At 39.9% G+C, this 24,266-nt stretch overlaps 1 protein-coding gene across 5 annotated transcripts in view; it reads right to left on the bottom strand.

Moving 5' to 3' along the window:
- The window catches only part of PHF14 (PHD finger protein 14), an 809,709-nt gene that overhangs the window by 487,314 nt on the left and 298,129 nt on the right, over nucleotides 1-24,266 (bottom strand). For all 5 annotated transcript variants that reach the window (XR_008402519.1, XM_053714097.1, XM_053714098.1 and 2 more), the window contains 4 exons: nucleotides 21,848-21,943; nucleotides 16,953-17,056; nucleotides 16,364-16,495; nucleotides 7,534-7,702 (listed from right to left, as the gene is read on the bottom strand). Coding sequence is in view for 4 of the 5 variants with exons in the window: in XM_053714097.1 (XP_053570072.1) it covers nucleotides 7,534-7,702; nucleotides 16,364-16,495; nucleotides 16,953-17,056; nucleotides 21,848-21,943 (501 nt within the window). In the remaining variant the exon portion in view is untranslated. The remainder of the gene's footprint in view (nucleotides 1-7,533; nucleotides 7,703-16,363; nucleotides 16,496-16,952; nucleotides 17,057-21,847; nucleotides 21,944-24,266) is intronic.

Below are 24,266 nucleotides of genomic sequence, written 5' to 3'. Positions count from 1 at the left end.
GAGTAGTGCCTATTCATAAAAGTGGGGAGTTAACCTTGGTTTCTAACTATCGTCCTATATCACTGCTCCCTGTATTGTCAAAAATCCTAGAAAAATGCGTCCATACGCAATTATGCGAGTATTACCAACTTTCTAACTATCTGACCCCTGATCAATCAGGTTTCAGACCGAATCACTCCACTACAACTGCCCTCCTAAAAGTTTGCAACGACATCCAAACTGCCATGGAACAAGGAGACCTAACTGGAGCTATTTTCCTTGATTTTGCAAAGGCTTTTGACACAGTGGACCATGACCTACTACTTCTCAAACTAAAAAACTCTGGTATTGCTGATCACCCGTTAACCTGGTTTAAATCTTATGTATCGGATCGATCACAATATGTCTCTGTCTCTAACATTGACTCCCTCCCTCTCCCAGTCACATGTAGTGTTCCCCAAGGTTCCATTCTCGGCCCCCTACTATTCACATTATTTATAAATGATTTGCCTAATGTCTGCAAATCCTCAACTGTACACATGTACGCAGACGACACGGTAATCTATGCAAACAAATCTGATCTGCTGCAGCTTGAAACAGTGCTCCAAGACCAGTTCACAGAGGTAGAAAAGTGGATCTCGAAAAACAAACTCTTCCTAAACACTGACAAAACGGTCACAATGATCTTTGGAATGGGACCTAAAATACATAAATTACAAAATTCCCATCTTCGCATCAAAACAAAATCCAATTGCACGCTGACCGCAGTCCACTCTTTTAAATACTTAGGTATGTTGTTAGACCCCAATCTATCTTTTGGACTCCACATAGAAAAAATTGCCTCTAAACTTTATCCAAAACTAGGTGCCCTGTACAGAAACAAATCTTGCCTCAGCCCTACAGTAAAGGAAAAGATTGTACAGCAAATGCTGATGCCTATCTTGGATTATGGGGACATAGTATATGCACCTGCTCCGCAAACTCACCTTAATAAACTAAATACGTTATATAACTCGCTCTGCCGCTTTGTGCTACAATGTAACTACAGGACCCACCATTGTGACATGCTAAAAGAACTAAACTGGCTGTCGCTGGAATCCAGACGCACCCTCCATCTTTCCTGCCTTGTCTTTAAGAGCCTTTCTGGGAAGCTCCCACCCTACCTGAGCAGAATGCTCTCCCCTGCTATTCCCACCTCCTATAACCTCCGATCCAATAACAGCACATTATTTAGCTTGCCTCAATACAAAAAAAAAGCAGCTCGATCCTCCTTTTCCTACAGAGCGCCACAATTATGAAATGACCTCCCTCACACTTTAAAAACTTCCCCAAGCCTAAAATCCTTTAAGAGATCCCTCTATACATATCTCAAAACAGAATGCTCCTGTCATGGTTGATTAAATATTTCATACCTGCTCTATGTTAAATGTTTGCATATAATGTGTATTTTTATTATTGTTTTTGTATTTTATTGTACCCTATTGTATCAATGCAATGTTTTGTGATCCCAGGACATACTTGAAAACGAGAGAAATCTCAATGTATCCTTCCTGGTAAAATATTTTATAAATAAATAAATAAATAAATATTCACCAGGTCTGCATACCAAGTCCTGCGTGGCCACGCAGGAGCTATCAAGATCACCGAGGCCCTCTCCTGATTGATCCTGGCTACCAGCCTGGGAATGAGAGGAAACGGTGGGAATACATAAGCTAGGTTGAAGGTCCAAGGTGCTACTAGTGCATCTACTAGAGTCGCCTTGGGATCCCTGGATCTGGACCCGTAGCAAGGAACCTTGAAGTTCTGACTAGACGCCATCAGATCCATGTCTGGAATGCCCCATAATTGAGTTATTTGGGCAAAGATTTCCGGATGGAGTTCCCACTCCCCCGGATGGAATGTCTGACGACTCAGAAAATCCGCTTCCCAATTTTCCACTCCTGGGATGTGGATCGCAGACATGTGGCAGGAGTGATCCTCCGCCCATTGAATTATCTTGGTCACTTCTTTCATCGCCAGGGAACTCCTTGTTCCCCCCTGATGATTGATATATGCAACAGTCGTCATGTTGTCTGATTGAAACCTTATGAATTTGGCCTTTGCAAGTTGAGGCCAAGCTTTGAGAGCATTGAATATCGCTCTCAGTTCCAGAATGTTTATCAGGAGAAGAGACTCTTCCCGAGACCATAAACCCTGAGCTTTCAGGGATTCCCAGACCGCGCCCCAGCCCACTAGACTGGCGTCGGTTGTGACAATGACCCACTCTGGTCTGCGGAAGCTCATTCCCTGTGACAGATTGTCCAGGGTCAGCCACCAACGGAGTGAATCTCTGGTCTTTTGATCTACTTGAATCATCGGAGACAAGTCTGTATAATCTCCATTCCACTGTTTGAGCATGCACAGTTGTAATGGTCTTAGATGAATTTGTGCAAAAGGAACTATGTCCATTGTTGCAACCATCAAACCTATTACCTCCATGCACTGCGCTATGGAAGGACGAGGAACAGAGTGAAGCACTTGACAAGAGCTTAGAAGTTTTGATTTTCTGACCTCTGTCAGAAAAATCCTCATTTCTAAGGAATCTATTATTGTTCCCAAGAAGGGAACTCTTGTTGACGGGGACAGAGAACTTTTTTCTTTGTTCACCTTCCATCCGTGAGATCTGAGAAAGGCTAGGACGATGTCCGTATGAGCCTTTGCTTTTGACAGGGACGACGCTTGAATTAGGATGTCGTCCAAGTAAGGTACTACTGCAATGCCCCTTGGTCTTAGAACCGCTAGAAGGGACCCTAGTACCTTTGTGAAAATTCTCGGAGAAGTGGCTAATCCGAATGGAAGTGCCACAAACTGGTAATGCTTGTCCAGAAAAGCGAACCTTAGGAACTGATGATGTTCCTTGTGGATAGGAATATGTAGGTACGCATCCTTTAAATCCACGGTGGTCATAAATTGACTTTCCTGGATGGTGGGAAGGATCGTTCGAATGGTTTCCATTTTGAACGATGGAACCCTGAGAAATTTGTTTAGGATCTTCAGATCCAAAATTGGTCTGAATGTTCCCTCTTTTTTGGGAACTACGAACAGATTTGAGTAAAATCCCATTCCTTGTTCTTTTATTGGAACTGGATGTATCACTCCCATCTTTAACAGGTCTTCTACGCAATGTAAGAATGCCTGTCTCTTTATTTGGTTTGAGGATAATTGAGACCTGTGGAACCTTCCCCTTGGGGGTAGTTCCTTGAATTCCAGAAGATAACCTTGAGAAACTATTTCTAGCGCACAAGGATCCTGAACATCTCTTGCCCAAGCCTGAGCAAAGAGAGAGAGTCTGCCCCCCACTAGATCCGGTTCCGGATCGGGGGCTATCCCTTCATGCTGTTTTGGTAGCAGTGGTAGGCTTCTTGGCCTGCTTACCCTTGTTCCAGCCTTGCATTGGTTTCCAGGCTGGTTTGGGTTGTGAAGTATTACCCTCTTGCTTAGAGGATGCAAAATTAGAGGCTGGTCCGTTTCTGCGAAAGGGACGAAAATTAGGCTTATTTTTAGCCTTAAAAGACCTATCCTGTGGGAGGGCGTGGCCCTTTCCTCCAGTGATGTCTGAAATAATCTCTTTCAAATCTGGTCCAAATAATGTTTTACCTTTGAAAGGAATGTTAAGCAATTTTGTCTTGGATGACACATCCGCTGACCAAGACTTTAGCCAAAGAGCTCTGCGCGCCACGATAGCAAACCCTGAATTTTTCGCCGCTAATCTAGCTAATTGCAAAGCGGCATCTAAAACAAAAGAGTTAGCCAATTTAAGTGCTTGAACTCTGTCCATAACCTCCTCATACGAAGATTCTCTACTGAGCGACTTTTCTAGTTCCTCGAACCAGAAGCACGCTGCCGTAGTGACAGGAACAATGCATGAAATTGGTTGTAGAAGGAACCCTTGCTGTGCAAAAATCTTTTTAAGCAAACCCTCTAATTTTTTATCCATAGGATCTTTAAAAGCACAACTGTCTTCGATAGGAATAGTAGTGCGTTTGTTTAGAGTAGAAACCGCCCCCTCGACCTTGGGGACTGTCTGCCATAAGTCCTTTCTGGGGTCGACTATAGGAAATAATTTCTTAAATATAGGGGGGGGGGAACAAAAGGTATGCCGGGCCTTTCCCACTCTTTATTTACTATGTCCGCCACCCGCTTCGGTATAGGAAAAGCGTCGGGGGGCACCGGAACCTCTAGGAACTTGTCCATCTTACATAATTTCTCTGGAATGACCAAATTGTCACAATCATCCAGAGTAGATAACACCTCCTTAAGCAGTGCGCGGAGATGTTCTAATTTAAATTTAAATGTCACAACATCAGTTTCAGCTTGATGAGAAATTTTTCCTGAATCTGAGATTTCTCCATCAGACAAAACCTCCCTCATGGCCCCTTGATAGAAGAATAAAAACTACATTTAAACACCAAAAAACTCAACCATCTCCGTGGAGATGTTGCCTGTGCAACGGCAAAGAGAATGACTGGGGTGGGCGGAGCCTAGGAGGGATCATGTGACCAGCTTTGCTGGGACTCTTTGCCATTTCCTGTTGGGGAAGAGAATATCCCACAAGTAAGGATGACGCCGTGGACCGGACACACCAATGTTGGAGAAAAGAGCTTTAGACCACCTCCCTAAACTCTGTTGCAGGATACTGCAGCTAAATAAACGTTAATACACTGATCTTCTTAAAACTACAAAATTCTGAAGAACAAGACCACAGGTTTTGTGTTCTAATACATTTATTGCCAACACTGATTTAAGTAGAGTTAAAAATAACTCGTACATTTGCCCTATTGTACCGTAAATCATCTTTAAAACTAATCAAAAAAAGGAACTGACGAGCTTTGTAGTAAACTGAACTAGGTAAATCATGGATAATTGTATTGTTCTCTGATAGGATAACCAAGATTCAATGATTTAGAGGATATTCAAGAGTCAGAGATTGTGCTCCCAATAAAACACGTTGGCTGAGAATAAAAGATCCCAGGTGGAACATCCAAGTATGTCTGCCACCAGAAAGTTATGAAAATGCAAAATATATGTGTGTGCAAGATCCTTAAAAGCAACCACAAATTAAATAGGTCAAATAATAATAAACTTTTATGTTATTGTCATGTTTTGAGATTGAAGTTCTGAGTTTGTGATATAAAGAATGGAGAAGCTTCTTGCGCTTAATCCTATTAAATGTGTCTCTTGTTAGACAAGAATTCAGAAAAATATGTAAACAGGATTGTCCACTGCACACACTGCTAAGACACTACAATAAATTGTAACAGCCCTGCAATGCTGAATACACAGGAATGCAGCAGTCAGGTAAATTACCGATACAATGATCAGCATAAACAGGCAGAAGACTGGTTACACACATAAAGTTGAGTTTGGATACACAAGTATGCTGTGGTCAGTGACAGGTGCAATGGAGACAAGCTGAGATAACTGAGATAGAAACCTTTAGACCAAACTGAGACAGGTATCGCTGTAGCAGATTAAGACTGATATCTGAGGAGCATCCAGTCAGGTTTCACAGAATCAGGGTTAACAGATAAGCCAGCACCAGCAGCTGATAGTCTTAACAGAAAGAGTGGTACGGCAGGCCAGGGTCAATGTCCAAACAGGCTGCACAGAACAAAATCAAAAGGCAGAAACAGTTTTCAGAAGAACAGGCCAAGGACAACATCTAGATGGGCAGGAAGATTCAGAATCTCCTCTACAGTGAGCTGGACAGATACTGCAGCTATATGAACTGGACAGAAAATGTAGCTAAGATAATATGCTGAGGATTCCATTCACACTACACCATTCGGGACTGCTGTGTAAATCACTAAGCAACATTGCAGCAAAGTACATCCAAGAAAGGAAACATCACCGGTGAATAATCAATCAGAGGTCACGTGACCGGAAGAACAGACAATTTACAAACTGTCGAGTTACAAACCAACCACTCCAAGGAAATCAAGGTAATTGGTGGCTGTGCACAGCGTGGTTCCTTTCACAAAAGTACTCTACTTAACCATCTTGAAGATTGGGTATTTAACCGTCATAGACGCTCTGAGTATCGGTTTTATAGCCGCACCAATCACTTTCAAATCTCAATAGACTGAGTACCTTACCTTTCCATCACAAAAGTGTTGCCTTTGGTTTTATTTTACTTTACCATTTGCATTTAGGATATTACAGCTTTATATTTTAGGCTGTTCTTTTGAACCTTTAATATTATTAGTCTTCTGTTAACCATTTAATCAGAATTTGTTTGCATTATTCTCATATTCTGTCTAATGCGAGTATTTTATTGTATTTGATGCCGGCATCTTTTTATATTTGTCTTAATTTCATTATAAAAACTATTTCCCGTGATTAACTTTATGTGTATTATCTCACTTTTTAAAATATATTTATTTATACATAACCTCTATGTTCCACTCAAGAGTTTTTATATAAGACATATCCTTCCTCCCTTTATATTTTATCCCATCAGTAACAACATAATTTGGTATTTTAAAGAGTTAGCTCATTGTTTTTAAACGCGTAACCTCCTTGTCCACAGCAAGATTCAGAATACCAAGGCAAGAATCAAGGTAAAATACAAGCAAAAGGTCAAGTCCAGATATGCAAACAAAGGCAGACACAACATACAGCCAATGTCCCAGTACAGAATCCAGGCTCAGGAGGCTATTTAAAGAGACAATGTACTCAAAAACAAGTGTGTGTATGTATGTATGTATGTATGTATGTATATATATATATATATATATATATATATATATATATATACAGTACATACTATATATACATACAGTATATATATATATATATATATATATATATATATATACACATATATAAAGCATTACATATTTGTAAATTTTGCAATAGTCATTAATTACTTATTTTGCATCTACAATTACTAAAACTGAGAAAGACCTTGGAGTGTTTTTAGTGCTTAGGTATGCATATGTAATACAGCAGAGCTGAAGGTTTTCCCCCCACATTTTCTAACTAGCTGAATACAGCGAGGGAGTCACTGGCCGACATGATTATCTGAACTATGTAATGGGAACAACTCAGTTGAGATACTGAAGTTATATTTGCTAATATAAAATATCATAACAGCAGCACAAAGTAAAAGTTAGCACCTAAAATTTAACAGCTCTGTATGCTCTGCTCGACAATCTCAACAATGCTGTTTTGCCATTTCCTAATTTTACTGTGCACCTAGTTACCACGGTGGCCTTGTAGCAAACTTCACCAGACACTGGAGTTAAAAAAACAACAACAACAGGGTGGTAAAAAATTGCTATAGCATATGAGGTTGGTGGAAATAGTTACTGGTTGGGACAGAAAATATAAAAACAAATCCTAATTTTGTACCAGTCTGGGACCAGAGGAAATCCATTTTGATAGACAGACAGATGGACAAAAAGACTCATGTCCAAACCCACATTCATTCTTTAAAAATATACATAAATTGATGATGGATGATGATTATTATTATTATTAAAAACAATATTTATAAATAAAAAAATAACTTACGGTGCTTCTCAAAGGATTCTTTTTAGTTTCCTGTGGTGCATCTTGAGATACAAACTTAATGGGCTCTTTTATCTGTCGTCTTGATCTCTTGGTTCCATTTGGTAAGGTTTCCATTGCAAAGTCTGCTTCCATATCACTGCTGCCTGCCTGGTCACACTCAGAACACTGCCTGGAGAGAAAATAAGAAAAGGGAAAACATTTTTTTAAATGTACCAGTTAAGTTACAATCAAACATGCATTTTTATTTTTTTATTTTTTTTTTAATAAAAAAAAAGGAAAAAATATAGAAGAGTGCTGACCCGGAGGAAGATTATAAGAACAGGTAACACTCTATTGCTGGAGGGAGCGCAAGATACTGAAGGAAGATTTAGTTTTGAAAAAAAAAAAAGGTGCAGAGGTGACTGAAGTTTAAAATCAAAAAATATAATCTGTCTTAAAATGACAGGGCGGGCCGTGGACTCGTCGTACCATAGAAGAAATTAATTTATCAGGTAAGCATAAATTTACTTTTCTTCTATAAGGTACGACGAGTCCACGGATTCATCCTTTACATGTGGGATACAATACCAAAGCTACAGGACACGGATGAACGGGAGGGACAAGACAGATGGATATACAGAAGGCACCACTGCTTGAAGAACTTTTCTCCCAAAAATAGCCTCCGAAGAAGCAAAAGTATCAAATTTGTAAAATTTGGAAAAGGTATGAAGCGAAGACCAAGTCGCAGCCTTACAAATCTGTTCAACAGAAGCATCATTTTTAAAAGCCCATGTGGAAGCCACCGCTCTAGTAGACTGAGCTGTAATTCTTTCAGGAGGCTGCTGTCCAGCAGATTCGTATGCCAGACGGATGATGCTTTTCAGCCAAAAAGAAAGAGAGGTAGCCGTAGCTTTTTGACCTCTACGTTTTCCAGAATAGACAACAAACAAAGAAGATGTTTGACGGAAATCTTTGGTTGCTTGCAAGTAAAACTTCAAAGCACGAACCAAGTCCAAGTAGTGCAACAGACGCTCCTTCTTAGAGGAAGGATTAGGACACAGAGAAGGAACAACAATTTCCTGATTGTTATTCCTATTAGTAACAACCTTAGGAAGGAATCCAGGTTTGGTACGCAAAACCACCTTATCAGCATGGAAAACAAGATAAGGCGAGTCGCATTGCAATGCAGATAGTTCAGAAACTCTTTCTAAATTCAAACTCCATGGCGGAGCAACAGGTTTAAACACAGGCTTGATTCTAACTAAAGCCTGACAGAACGACTGAACGTCTGGAACATCTGCCAGACGCTTGTGCAGTAGAATTGATAAAGCAGATATCTGTCCCTTTAAGGAACTAGCTGATAGCTCCTACTCCAATCCTTCTTGGAGAAAGGACAAAATCCTAGGAATCCTGATCTTACTCCATGAGTAGCCTTTGGATTCGCACCAATAAAGATATTTACGCCATATCTTATGATAAATTTTCCTAGTGACAGGCTTTCGAGCCTGAATCAAGGTATCTATGACCGACTCAGAGAAACCCCGCTTGAATAAAATCAAGAGTTCAATCTCCAAGCAGTCAGCCGCAGAGAAACTAGATTTGGATGCTGGAACGGACCTTGAATCAGAAGGTCCTGTCTCAGTGGCAGAGTCCATGGTGGAAGAGATGACATGTCCACCAGGTCTGCATACCAAGTCCTGCGTGGCCACGCAGGAGCTATCAAAATCACTGAAGCTCCCTCCTGTTTGATTCTGGCAATCAAACGAGGAAGGAGAGGAAATGGTGGAAACACGTAAGCCAGGTTGAACGACCAGGGTACTGCTAGAGCATCTATCAGTACTGCCTGAGGATCCCTTGACCTGGACCCGTAACAAGGAAGTTTGGTGTTCTGACGAGACGCCATCAGATCCAATTCTGGTGTGCCCCATTGCTGAATCAATTGTGCAAACACCTCCAAATGGAGTTCCTACTCCCCCGGATGAAAAGTCTGACAACTTAGAAAATCTGCTTCCCAGTTCTCCACTCCTGGGATATAGATTGCTGATAAATGGCAAGAGTGAGTCTTTGCCCATCAAATTATTTTGGTAACCTCTATCATCGCTAGAGAACTCTTTGTTCCCCCCTGATGATTGATATATGCTACAGTCGTGATATTGTCCGACTGGAATCTTATGAATCTGGCCGAAGCCAGCTGAGGACACGCCTGAAGCGCGTTGAATATCGCTCTCATTTCTAGAATATTTATCGGGAGGAGAGCCTCCTCCTGAGTCCACAAACCCTGTGCTTTCAGGGAATTCCAGACTGCACCCCAGCCCAATAGGCTGGCGTCCGTCGTCACTATGACCCATGCTGGCCTGCGGAAACATATTCCCTGGGACAGATGATCCTGTGACAACCACCAAAGAAGAGAGTCTCTGGTCTCTTGATCCAGATTTATCTGAGGAGATAAATCTGCATAATCCCCATTCCACTGTTTGAGCATGCATAGTTGCAGTGGTCTGAGATGCAAGCGAGCAAACGGAACTATGTCCATTGCCGCTACCATTAGTCCGATTACCTCCATACACTGAGCCACTGATGGCCGAGGAATGGAATGAAGAGCTCGGCGGGTGGTTTAAATCTTTGATTTCCTGACCTCTGTAAGAAAAATTTTCATGTCCACGAATCTATCAGAGTTCCCAGGAATAGAACTCTTGTGAGGGGGATAAGTTAACTCTTTTTTACGTTCACCTTCCACCCGTGAGATCTTAGAAAAGCCAACACGATGTCCGTGTGAGACTTGGCTAGTTGGTAAGTTGACGCCTGATTTAAGATATCGTCCAGATAAGGCGCCACTGCTATGCCCCGCGGCCTAAGAACCGCCAGAAGGGACCCTAGCACTTTTAAGACAATTCTGGGAGGTGTGGCCAACCCAAAGGGAAGAGCCACAAACTGGTAATGCTTGTCCAGAAAGGCGAACCTGAGGAAATGATGATGATCTTTGTGGATAGGGATGTGTAGATACGCATCCTTTAAGTCCACGGTGGTCATATATTGACCCTCCTGGATCATTGGCAAAATAGTCCGAATGGTCTCCATCTTGAAGGATGGGACTCTGAGGAATTTGTTTAGGATCTTGAGATCTAAAATTGGTCTGAAGGTTCCCTCTTTTTTGGGAACCACGGACAGATTGGAGCAGAACCCCTGCCCCTGTTCTGTTTTCGGAACTGGGCAAATCACTCCCATGGTATATAGGTCTTCTACACAGCATAAGAACGCCTCTCTTATTGTCTGGTTTACAGACAATTGAGAAAGATGGAATCTCCACCTTGATGGAGAATCTTTGAAATCTAGAAGATACCCCTGGGTTACGATTTCTAAAGCCCAGGAGTCCTGAACGTCTCTTGCCCAAGCCTGAGCAAAGAGAGAAAGTCTGCCCCCTACTAGATCCGGTCCCGGATTGGGGGCTACCCCTTCATGCTGTCTTGGTGGCAGCAGCAGGCTTCTTGGCCTGTTTACCCTTGTTCCAAGTCTGGTTAGGTTTCCAGACTGACTTGGATTTAGCAAAATTCCCCTCTTGCTTTGCAGCAGGGGAAGAGGTAGAGGGACCACCTTTGAAGTTTCAAAAGGAATGAAAATTATTTTGTTTGGTCCTCTTCTTATTTTTCTTATCCTGAGGAAGGGCATGGCCTTTCCCTCCAGTGATGTCTGAAATTATCTCTTTCAGTTCAGGCCCGAATAGGGTCTTACCCTTGAAAGGGATGGCTAAAAGCTTAGATTTTGATGACACATCAGCAGACCAGGACTTAAGCCATAACGCTCTATGCACTAAAATGGCAAAACCTGAATTCTTTGCCGCTAATTTAGCCAGTTGAAAAGCGGCATCTGTAATGAAAAAATTAGCTAGCTTGAGAGCCCTAATTCTATCTAGAATGTCATCTAATGGGGTCTCAACCTGAAGAGCCTCCTCCAGAGCCTCGAACCAAAAAGCAGCTGCAGTAGTTAAAGGAACAATGCACGCTATAGGTTGGAGAAGAAAACCCTGATGAAGAAATATTTTCTTTAGGAGACCCTCTAATTTTTTATCCATAGGATCTTTGAAAGCACAACTGTCCTCAATAGGTATAGTTGTACGCTTAGCCAGGGTAGAAATAGCTCCCTCCACCTTAGGGACCGTCTGCCACGAGTCCCGCATGGTGTCTGATATGGGAAACATTTTCTTAAAAGTAGGAGGGGGAGCGATCGGAATACCTGGTCTACCCCACTCCTTAGTAACAATGTCCGAAATCCTCTTAGGGACCGGAAAAACATCAGTGTAGGCAGGAACCTCTAGAAATCTGTCCATTTTACACAATTTCTCTGGAACTACAATAGGGTCACAATCATCCAGAGTCGCTAAAACCTCCCTGAGCAATAAGCAGAGGTGTTCTAGTTTAAAATTAAAAGCCGTCATATCTGAGTCTGTCTGAGGGAACATCTTTCTGAATCAGAAATCTCTCCCTCAGACAGCAAATCCCTCACCCCCAACTCAGAACATTGTGAGGGTACATCGGATATGACTAATAAAGCATCAGAGGGCTCAGCATTTGTTCTCACACCAAACCTACTGCGCTTCCCCTGCAACCCAGGCAGCTTAGATAAAACCTCTGTGAGGGTAGTTCTCATAACTGCGGCTATATCTTGCAGGGTGAAAGAACTTGGCGTCGCTTGTGCGGGCGTTAATGGTTGTGACACTTGGGGAGAAATAGATGGCATAACCTGATTCCCTTCTGACTGAGAATCATCCTGCGACATACTTTTAGTAGCTAAAATATGTTCTTTGCAATTTATTGACCTTTCAGTGCATGAGGGACACATTCTAAGTGGGGGTTCCACAATGGCTTCTAAACATATTGAACAATGACTTTCTTCAATGTCAGACATGTTGAACAGGCTAGTAATGACTATAAACAAGCATGAAAACACTTTATTTAGTGAAAAAAATAATCTTAAAAAGCGGTACTGCGCCTTTAAGAGAAAAAAAGCATACTCGTTCTGCAAAACTGCTTTAAAATGCACCAAATTTTTCAAATTTTTGCATGCAGACTCAATATGTGTAGTTAAGTTTGCACCACAAGGAAATTTAACATTTAACCCTTTAATGTGCAAACCGGATTGAAATGAGGCCTAAATCCGGAAAAAACACCCCCAGCACCTTGCCACGGCCCTGCTGTGGCGCCTACCTGCCCTCAGGGATAGTAAATATGGGGTTAAAGCTTTGATTTGGCCCAAAACATTCACAAGGGCCCTCAGGAGTTGGAGCTTGCTGAGTGAAAACAACTGCGCATCTGAGGCGCGAAAATACTCAATGTTTCTACAGCCTCAAAGAACCGCACCAGAGCGGTTTTAAACTAGCCATGTGGGTTCTGAGACCCAAAAAATAAGCCAAGTGTACCCTCAATAAAGTTGCCCAAAAATGTTATTGCTCACAAAACGTTAACAGCACTCCCAGTTCATAAAACGTTTGCCCACAAACATTCAAAACTCAGTGTCAACCATTTTTTAATTAGCCTCTTTCTGCGATAGGAACCGGGACAATGACCCCCAAGCAGGACAGATCCCGCACGCACCCCAGAAAGGTTTCCCTTTTTTCTGGTTTTAAAGACAAGCTTGAGAGGAGAAATCTGCCCTTTGGTGGATGAGATTTGAAACCTATCTTGTATCCCTGAGCTATGAACTCCAGGACCCACGGATAATGCACGTCCCTGGACCAAGAATCTGAAACCAGCGACAGTCTGCCCCTACACGATCCGGCTTTGGATCGGGGGCCACCCCTTCATGCCGACTTGTTCTCGGCGGGCATCTTGTTCTGCTTAGATTTACTCCAAGATTGAGCCGGCTTCCAAGTGCTTTTGGTTTGCTCAGGCTTAGAGGGGGACTGCTGACGTTGGGACTTTTCAGAACGAAAGGAATGAAAATTAGATCCTTGTCCCTTAGATTTGTTCTTTTTATCCTGCGGTAGGAAGGCACCTTTGCCCCCTGTAACCGTGGAGATAATAGAGTCCAGGCCTAGACAAAATTAATTGTATCCCTTAAAAGGGAGGGAAAGTAGTCTATACTTAGAAGTCATGTCCACAGACCAGAACTTCAGCCAGAGCACCTAACACGCCTGCACTGAGAAACCAGCGATCATAGCATTTAGGCGAATAATCTGCATCTCTGCATCAGAATTAGCAATTCTCAAAGCCTTAATTCTGTTTTGGATAACATCAATTTGATCAAGTTTGTTAAGGAGTCGCACCAGTAGCCCGCAGCTCCAGCAACCGAGGCAACAGCCACTGGCGGTTGAAATAAATATCCTGCATGCTGAACATTTTTCTGAGAAAAGTTTCCGTCTTTTTATTCATTGGCTCTCTGAAAGACGAGCTATCCTCAAGAGGGATAGCTCGTCCACATTAGGTACGGAGCCCCACAACTCCAGCTGAGAGTCCGGGACCGGGAATAATTATTTAAAGACAGACAAAGGGGAAAAGGAAGATCCAATTCTATTCTATTCATTCTTAATAATATTCGCCATTTTTACAGGTACAGGAAAAATTAGCGGGGCTACCCTGTCCTCGTACACTCTGTCTAATTTAAGGATCAAATGTTCATCAGGCAACTTGGCCTCTGGAACCTCTAATGTAGACAGAACCTCCTTCAAAAGAAAACATAGGTGTTCAATTTTAAATATAAAGAATGGCTCCTCCGCAGCCGGAGGCCTAGAGGTAGCAGACTCCGATCTAGAAATTTCACCCTCTGACGACTCAGAGTGTGACCCATCCTGGGATACTTGAAAGGCAGAAAAATCAAGCAAATCATTGGATGTCCCCTAGACCGGAGAGCTATGTTTAACCTTTCACTTGCGCTTATCAGGGCGAGGTAGAGCACTAAGGGCCTCAGACACCGCCGTCTTTAAATGCGCGGTAAAGTCTGATCAGGCGTGCTACGGGAAGCTGCATGTGACAATGGAGATAATTGATGGGTATGCACCTCACGGGATTGGAAGTCCTCAGAGGCGGACGGCTCAGTTATACTAAAGGGGTTAACCTTCTTAGACGTAATAACCTTGTTGATGCAAATGGAACATAGTTGAGAGGGCGGGCACACCAACGCCTCCTCACAATATAGACAGGTATTACTATTAGGAATAGAGGGAGTACCCTCAAGCATATTAGGATCCTCCATAGCTTGTGCTAACAGTAGGATACAAATAAATGCACTTTTTATTTCTCAAAAAAACAGCACCTTTATACCCCCAATGACTGGGGCACTCACCACCTCCTATGCCCAGGCAACCAGAGAAGCTCTCCGACAGCTAGCTCGGTCAGGAAAGAGAAAAAAGTGTGACCACACCCGGTCACGTGGTGCGCAATGCAGGACTGCCCCTGCTATGAGAAAAAGTGTGCCAAGCTGCGCAGAGTGCAAAGTGAAAGTAAAACATGATAAACCACAATACAAGAAAAAATATTGTGTGAGAGATGCGCCAAAAAATCACCCCCAATGAGGCAAAATACAAACAAATCAAATTAACACTAAATACAAACAAATAACACTGCACATATATTTAACCAGATACTCATATAAGCAAAAAAGGTGAAAAAGTCCACAGGTGGTCCTTCAACAGCAAAACAATATGTGACAGGCAGGTAGCTCTCTCGACAAAGATGGGTCAAAAGATATCAAGTCCTATAAAACAAAAAAAGAAGAGGCGTCTCTTGTTTGTTTTTGTCTTATAGGACTTGATATCTTTTGAAAGTAAAACACCTGTATGTTCCATTACCACATAACAGTCTATGAGACCAAAATAAATCTCACACATAAAGCAACATAAATCAAAGAACACATTTGATTAATCCCCACTGTTCAATAACCACCCTTAAGAGATATTAACCTACGATTTTGTAAGGATAAAAGGAGTCACACTGTGACCCTGTCTTCAGCAATTTCAACATAAGTAAAAATTGAAACGATCTTACCAGAATCCGTGCTGTGGAACAGAAACACAGCCTCTCAAGTGTGACAGTCTTGTAGCATCGCTCCTGACATGGACTTGAGTGAAGAAAGCAGACAGTGAAACTAGTCAACACTGGTTGCTTATGGGGCTGTTAGCAGGCAGTCTGGATGGGTTAGCAGAAAGACTCTCCCTGCATCTCCAGACTCTAATTTTCGTCAATGCTCTCACTAAGAGGCTGACATGACTACTTAAAACTCCAGTTCCATAACGAAAGGCATATATCCCTCCTGAGGAACAACTTCGAAAATCTTCTGACACGTCTTTGGCATCCTCCTGTGACAAAAGGCAAAGAATGACTTGGGGATAGGGGAAGTGGGAGAGGTATTTAAGCCTTTGGCTGGGGTGTCTTTGCCTCCTCCTGGAGGCCAGGTTCAGTATTTCCCAACAGTAAGGAATGAAGCAATGGACTCTCCTTATATTAAGAAGGAAATATAAGATTCTTGAATCCGATAGAGTAAGCAGTTTGAAGAGAATTTCCAATTTACTTCCATATTTTTTTTTATATACACACTTTCTGAGGCACCAGCTACTACTTAGCATTTTAAAAAGTTCAAATTGGATATATGAATCTGATTGGCTGACTGTCGCATGACACAAGGGCCGGCAATTTAAATAACATTTTGAAATTTGTCAGTAAAAAAATCTACTGCTTATTAAAAATTAAAGGTGCTATTACATTTTCTTTACTATTACATTGTTTTTATGCAATTCTACTGTATTTAATGGTCCTTTAATTACCACATTGTCTTGCTCCTTATACATTCAAATTATTCAAAGCAAATTTAATCAAAATTTGACTTTTGTGAGTGTGCCAATAAACCGTATTAAGGCACTTACCAGTAACTATTTTTTGTTTTTTTAGGCATCCTTGTCAGAGGAGGATCAAGGCATCCAAGATGATAATTCAATTTGCAAGTATCACATAGCAGAAGCAGGTGTTGATCGTTATTTTTCTTACATATTCCACAACTTAAAATAAGAAAAAAGCATAAAATTAATAAATCATGAAAATGTCATGGCAATAAAAAGACCAATAATCAATCAGGCAAGTAGCTTGTGTATACAGTCACACAAATTGATGTCTTGACATTGAATTCTGATTGTATAATAATAATTATAGCAAACACTATTTAACCCCTTTATGCCGGCACAATATTGTTAACAAACACTTTCAGTAAAAATGAAATCATGCCATTGATGCAATCACATGCTTTCAAGGCCAGGATTGAATAATGGGGGACTGCTTAGGCACGCCCCCAGACTGATTCTTGATTGCTTCAAAGGGAGAAGCTGTAGGACGCCATATAAGGTAGGATGTTCCATGCAGTCCTAATGACGATAAAGCCCATGTTAGGAGGGCATGGAAAATCCATGAAGGGGTAAATTACATAAATACAATATCTAGCAAAATAAGAATACAAACTACCTGTACAGTATCGCTGGTAAGGTTGAGGTCTTTTGTGTTCCGCCCTCTCTCTTACTTGGCTTTCTCTCTTTTGGTGCACGAAGTATTGCTGGTATGTTTGTTTTCTGTGGTTTAAAGCAAAAAAAAAAAAAAAAAAAGAGAAAAAAATGTGATAATGTTTCAATATCTACTGATAAGTGCTATCTTACTATTTGAATCTATCTAGCATGGGGCAGTGGCTAGACATTATTTATAAACCGTTCACATTTTTTTCTTTTACTTAAATATGATAGGAATCTTACCAGCATTGCATATTTGTCTATGTTATATATATATATATATATATATATATATATATATATATATATATATATATATATATTTAACCCCTTAACTGCTGGGCCATTTCCACCCTGTGCTGTTTTAAAGTTTTTAGGTGATGTTCATATTTAATCAACACTGTAGGCCATTTTTAGTGATAAATCCACAAAATATATATATTTTTTTTCAGCAGACCCAGCAGATTCAAACTTTACCAATATTTTATGTATATAACAGGAAGTGAGAACTTTACAACAAAATGTGTAAAAAAATATATATTTAATAAAATATTATGAGATAAGGTTTTTTTTATATCGCCCACCTACCCTTCCATCTCACTAATTAATTTATCAGATGGGTATCATTGAATGTCATTACATATAAAAATGTTTCATCCTTTACCCTGGCTAGTATTTTGCCAGATTTAAATTTTATGTACAATTTGTGCATCTTCTAATGTGAATTCCAGGTTATGTATTTAACTGGTACATTGACTAAGGGGAGGTAAGGGGAAGTATCCTGAAAGGGAGGGTGAAGGCTTTAGCATCAAAACCCATCACTGAATGTAAAGTATCAGTTTATAAACTTTAATATAATATAGATTATATTTTAGAACTCTGTGGTTTAGTGACTGAGATTCATCTAGTCACAACAAGAACCACTGCATATTTTTCTAAAAAGTTACAAGTAAAAGAAAAACTTTGTGACTAGGATTTAGTAAGCGCTTAAGTACAAGACCATTCCACCTACTGATTCTGACAAGAACAAATATACTGAAAAAGCAGATGCTGCTGTCAAAAAACAAGTGGAAAAAAACATTGTATAAGTCAGTGTTAATTCACAAAGTTACACCACCGACACCTCTCAAAACGGACATAATTACACTATTATTAATACATTAAATGTTTTATACATCCTATGAATGCAAAAACTCAATACTGCGATAAAATCTAAAACTAAAAACAAACTATAAAACGCTGTCCCTTTAACTATACAATTACTGTGCAAATAAATGTCTTAATAGTCTTGTATAGTTTCAGATAATTACATATGGCTGGTAATTTATCCATATATATATATATATATATATATATATATATATATACACACACACATATAAAAATATATATATATATATATATACACATATATATGTACACACACACTCATACATAGACTCACACAGACACACGTATTATTCATAGGCATGTTCATTTATACACACAATTGTATTATATAAATTAAAAGAGAAAAGTACAAGTTGCTTCACTTGTCAGAGAAAACTGGATAACAAAAAGCTATACCATTCCTCACAAAAGAATATTGAGGTAGTTTATTTTTCTCCGCATCCTCGCCACATCAGTGCTCCATAGGTTAATTAGAAAAAATTATCTTATTGGACCAAACTCTTCACAAAGCAGAAGAGATTCTCTTCGGGTTTCCACTAATCTGCTGTATGCTAGCTTCTCAGACAGCAGCCATCTATCAAAGTCATTTCTCGAGGGCCCTGTGGGCCTGCATCTGTTCAGCCAACTGGAAAAAAGTGTCATGCAAGCTGTGCAAATGAATTATACTTCTTATTTTTGCAGATTGCATTATAGGTAACATGCGCATGCACACACACACAAATATATGCACACACACACACACATATATATATATATATATATATATTCACACAGTAAGACGTTTTATATATATATATATATATATATATATACATACACACACATACACAAAACTATAGATATTATTAGAAATATATATATATATATATATATATATATATATATATACACACAACATATACAATATTTAGAACAAGATGAGATTAAATTGATGTAATATTTTATTGAAGAGTTCCCTTTTAAGCCATACTAACACTGGTTAATGGTTTCACTGTTTTGTGTTGATAAATGTGAAGAATTCATGTTGTTGACGGTAATTATCAAAAAAGTTGCTCTATAAGGAAAAGATAAGTTGCCAAGAAATATGTGGCCAACTTGGCATGGCCAATGGAATTTTACACAGACTGATTAAATCAATAGAAAAGCTGAACAGGAAAATGTCAGACTGTCTTCAAGTTAAGTTAACTTCCTTTGAAAAATCAAGCAAGTCAAGGGAAAGACTTCTGAAATGTTTAAGTGCTGAGAGTACCAGTAACAAATTACTATTCATGCAATGCTGCTCAAATAATGTGTTCACTGCCAAAGGGACCAGAAAAACAGATCAAGAGTAATCATTGAGTTTACAAAAAAAAAAAAATAAGGTTGCAAATCTGTAACCACAATGAAAGTTTTTACTAAAATACAAATGTTCAAATAAAACCATTCTAATTCTCATTTTAAAGCACATTAAAAATCTGAAAGAACCTGAATTTCATTTTAGAGAGAAAAAAGGGGGAAAACACAATAACCCCCTTTCTTTCTCATTAAACCCTGGTGCCTTAGGTGATATCAGGAATGAGTGATTATGTGTACATATAATAAAAACATGTTTGCTGTATTTTTTTATTTTAACTTGATATCTCTTGCATCTTCTATTCCATTGCACCAATGGGTTGTGAGGTTTAAAAAAAAGTGACAGAATACCGAGATCATTATATTGGCACGAGAATGAACTCTTTGGAGTTGATTTCTCCACAGAGACATTGCATTAGACAGGGGGCTCTGATTTTTGATTACAAAATAGAAATGTTGTATAGTTATATTCTCTTGTATTTTTGTTATAGAAAACTACATATGTAATTTGTCATTTCACTGTTTATAATGGTGTTGCCTTTATACTTCTCATCAGTGGTGCAGTGATGCGCGGGGGTGGGGGGGTTTCGGGATCGTGACAACTGGGAGGCCTTACCCCTACACTCCCGGCGTGTTGCGCAGCACCGATGACAGCCCTTTACTTGCATTGCATTAGTGCACATGTCTTGCATCTAGGAATCTTATTGTCCTATGAGAAGGTTATATTACTCTTATGGGATGATACACACCACATTAATCTGTGACAGTTGTTGCTAACAGCATGTGGAATTATAGGTCCTTGGTGTCTGATCTAAAATCTAACATGCATATGGGATTGTAGACGTGCTGCAGGAAAAGGGGTCTATTCTTAAAGTGATAGTAAATCATAGTGTTGATAAAACGCTAGGATTTACCAGTGCAGCAAATAAAGGGAACTTTCAGTCATAAAGTGTAAAATACTTCATGCTGAAAGTTCCTTTATTTGTCTGCAGCGTATGACGTGCTGAGCGCCTCAGGTCGCACGCAGCAGAGCGCAATTTTTTCAATGAGGTGACGTTTACACCTCTTAGCCAATAGCTGTGCATGCCAGCTGGCATTATGCCGGATAGCTAGCACGCTATTGGCTAAGATCACCTAAGTGATAAAATAGTGTTCTGCTATAGGCGGCCTGAGGCGCTCAGCGCAGCAAATACGGCAGAGAAATAAAGGAACTTTTCAGCATGAAGTATTTTAAACTTCATGAATGAAAGCCCCCTTTATTTGTTGCATTGATAAATGCTAGCATTTCACAAATGCTATGATTTACTATTAATTTAAGTCTGATGAAAGAATGTGGCTAATGCAGGGGCTGGAGAGCCAAAAGTGTTGATTAAATTATTTTATGCTTTAAGAAAAGTAGATTATCCAGGGGGTCAAATAGAGTAGTGGACAAGAAACTCATTTGCTTGCTATGTAGCTCTTTAGTTGTGACTGGTATTACTAAAAACCTTTAAAAACTGTTTAGAACAGTTTGTAACATGGGAAAATCTGATTTTGCTAATTAAGCCACGTGAAGTGTTTTCGACAAAGCTACAGCAAAAACAAACAAAAAACATTGTACATAAATGTGGCATGGAGGCCCTTTTATTAGGGCTTTAAAGAAACCCAAAGCCATAAAACCCAAATGTTCAGGTGGATATAATAATTCTTCCCATCCTTTCACATAAAAAGCAGGAACAAAATGGAGGGCAGCTTGGTGAGTGAGTGTAGGACGAAGCCTTATTATTCATCCAAAACATGTTTTGTCTATTCTCCAGTGGTTGTGAATTGCTACTAGGATGACCAAAGAGATTAAAACACATCTACTACTGGTTTGTCTGTTGGATCATTTATTTTCATTAAAGTGAATGTAAATTTTGATGCTAAAACTTTGATTAAAAACAGGGGCACTTTAATTCATCAAAATTTACATTTCACTCCTGTTGTGACAAAAAACTTTCCTTTTAAACTTCACAGTAGCTCCAGCTTCCTCCGGTCTCACAAGCCATTTCTGATGTCAGAAATGATTGATAGGTCATCCTCCTATCACTGCTGTGATTGGAGGAAGCCGGATGCCTCATTTTAGACCCAGGAAGAGGCTTTGAAACGACCGGAGGAAGCTGGAGCTGCTGTGAAGATTAAAAGGTATGGTTTTTTTCACAACAGGAGTGAAATGAAAATTTTGATGAATTAAAGTGCCCCTGTTTTTAAGCGAAGTTTTAAAAACCGGGAACTTTAGCATCAAAATTTACATTCAATTTAAGTTTAAGGGAGCATACTACTGGTAAACAGTTATTACAGTTTTAGACGATACATGTCTATGTAATCAAAACATACCTGTCCAATGATCTTCCCCATAAAATTCCATAATGTCTGTCCTTCATTTCTCAAATTGCTATTGACATTTTGCAGATCATCTAAGGCTTCACAAAGCTTTAAAAAAAAAAAAAATGAGATCAAATTTGTGAAACTAATTAGCAACTCAAAATGTTAGATAGCAAATAAGTGTATACATGTTGCATCTATGCACAATATAGCAAGGGTTAAACAAAGCTATGCACAAGAAAAAGTACAATAAAAACATGCTCTTACATATCAGAGCATTTTCCTTTTCCACTTTTATGCCCTTTTAAAGTGATGGTAAATCCAAGCGGTTAAAAATAAACAGGACTTTCAGTGACCAGTTTGTAAAAAAGGGTACTAATCATACCCTTTCTGTGCCGCAGTCTTCTCAATAAACTCAGCAGCTCCTGCCGCCTACAGAACAGTTGTACCCATGAGGTGATGTTTTCACATTTAAACCAATAGCCATGCTAGTCATGAAACTGTTGTGTATTCTAGCACGGCTATTGGTTTAGAGGTGTAAATATCACCTCATTGAGAAAAGGGTACGTTTAGGACCCTTTTTTTCAAACTGATCACTGAAGTCCTGTTTATTTTTAGTGATGGTAAATCCTAGCATTTTTTTAAACGCTCGGATTTACCATCACTTTAAGTATATTTGCAACTCTGAACTATCTTAGAAATCTATACAGAAAAAAAAGTAGACAGTGTATGCATGCCCCCAGGACCAAAATAATCCTACATAGAAATTTCATAAAACATAATCTATTTTAAGATTAACTCTGTTATTCCATCATTTGTATTTAGCAAAGCCTCTTCGTCAAAGCGTTTTGTTTTTTTTAACTAGCACAACACAGACTCATTGTCTAATCACAGCACACCATGATCAAGCACCATTTAGCTAAATTCAACACCCTCCAGTGTCAGCTAAAGCAGCTAACAGCTTTACATAGCACGGGAGCGTGCTACATTTAGTTGAATGGTGCAAACATGACGTGCTAGTTAAAGGGACATTAAACCCATATTTTTTATTTTATGATTTGGAAAGAGCATGCAATTTTAAATAACTTTCTAATTCACTTATATTATCTAATATGCTTCATTCTCTTTATATCTTTTGCTGAAAAGCATATCTAGATAGGCTCAGTAGCTGCTGATTGGTGGTTACACATAGATGCTTCGTGTGATTGGCTCACCCATGTGCATTGCTATTTCTTCAACAAAGGATATCTGAAAAATGATGAAAATTAGACAATAGAAGTACATTGTATTCTCCATCAGAATCATGAAAGAAAATGTTTGGGTTTTATTGTCCCTTTAACCCCTAACGACCAAGGACGGCCATGCACGTCCTCAGAGGTTTGAAGCAATTGTGATCGCTTCCAGCCGTTTTCCGGTTATTGCTGTGATGCCTCGATATCGAGGCATCCTGCAATAACCATTTTTAAGCATCCGATGCAGAGAGAGCCACCTTGGTAGGTGGGAGGGAGGAGAGTGGGCGGCCCATTGCTGGAGCAGTTCCTTCTGAGGTGGATCTGGTTCCGGTACTGCCGGATGGCGTCGAGAGCGTGCAAGGGGGAGCGCTCGCTACTTAGTCTATTCAATGCATAAGGGAAGGAGGCAGGAGAGGGGGATAAGACTGAGGGAGAGGGGGATAAGATTGAGGGAGAGGGGGATAAGACTTGGGGAAAAAGGATCTGGGAGGGGGAGGGCAGCTACACAACAGAAAAATTAATTTTTATATAAAAAATAAATAAAACCAATTTTTTTAAGCACACTGGGGTGGGGGAGGGAAGAGAGCTGTTTGAGAGGGGTCAGGGAGGGATTAGGGGGTGTGATGTGTCCCTACACTAAAGTTAAAATTAACCCTACAAGCTACCTAATTAACCCTTTCACTGCTGGGCATAATGCAAGTGCGGTGCGCAGCGGCATTTAGCGGCCTTCTAATTACCAAAAAGCAACGCCAAAGCCATACATGTCTGCTATTTCAGAACAAAGGGGATCCCAGAGAAGCATTTACAAACATTTATGCCATAATTGCCCAAGCTAATAATTTCAGTGAGAAACCTAAAGTTAGTGAAAAAGTTAACGATTTTTTTTATTTGATCGCATTTGGCAGTGAAATGATGGCATGAAATATACCAAAATGGGCCTAGATCAATACTTTGGGTTAAAATATGAGAAAGACAAGGGGCGCCTCATAGTGTGACTTGTAAAACAAGATGATATCAAAATAGATAAGAGTTTGGACACTACTCACAAGGAAGATGGCACCTAAATTGAATGAAGAGGCTGACATTCAGCAGCAGTCAGTACGCTGTGGGTACCCCCGGTGAAGCAGGTGCGATTTCTGGCAACGATCCCAGCAGAAGTTTGTGACTGGTTTCTGGTAACGGTCTAAGTAGAAGTCTGT

This window comes from Bombina bombina, chromosome 5 (genome assembly GCF_027579735.1).
Source record: "Bombina bombina isolate aBomBom1 chromosome 5, aBomBom1.pri, whole genome shotgun sequence".
NCBI lineage: Eukaryota > Metazoa > Chordata > Amphibia > Anura > Bombinatoridae > Bombina > Bombina bombina.
Note: the sequence above shows the minus strand (reverse complement) of the source record. Positions and strands in the feature narration are given on the sequence as shown.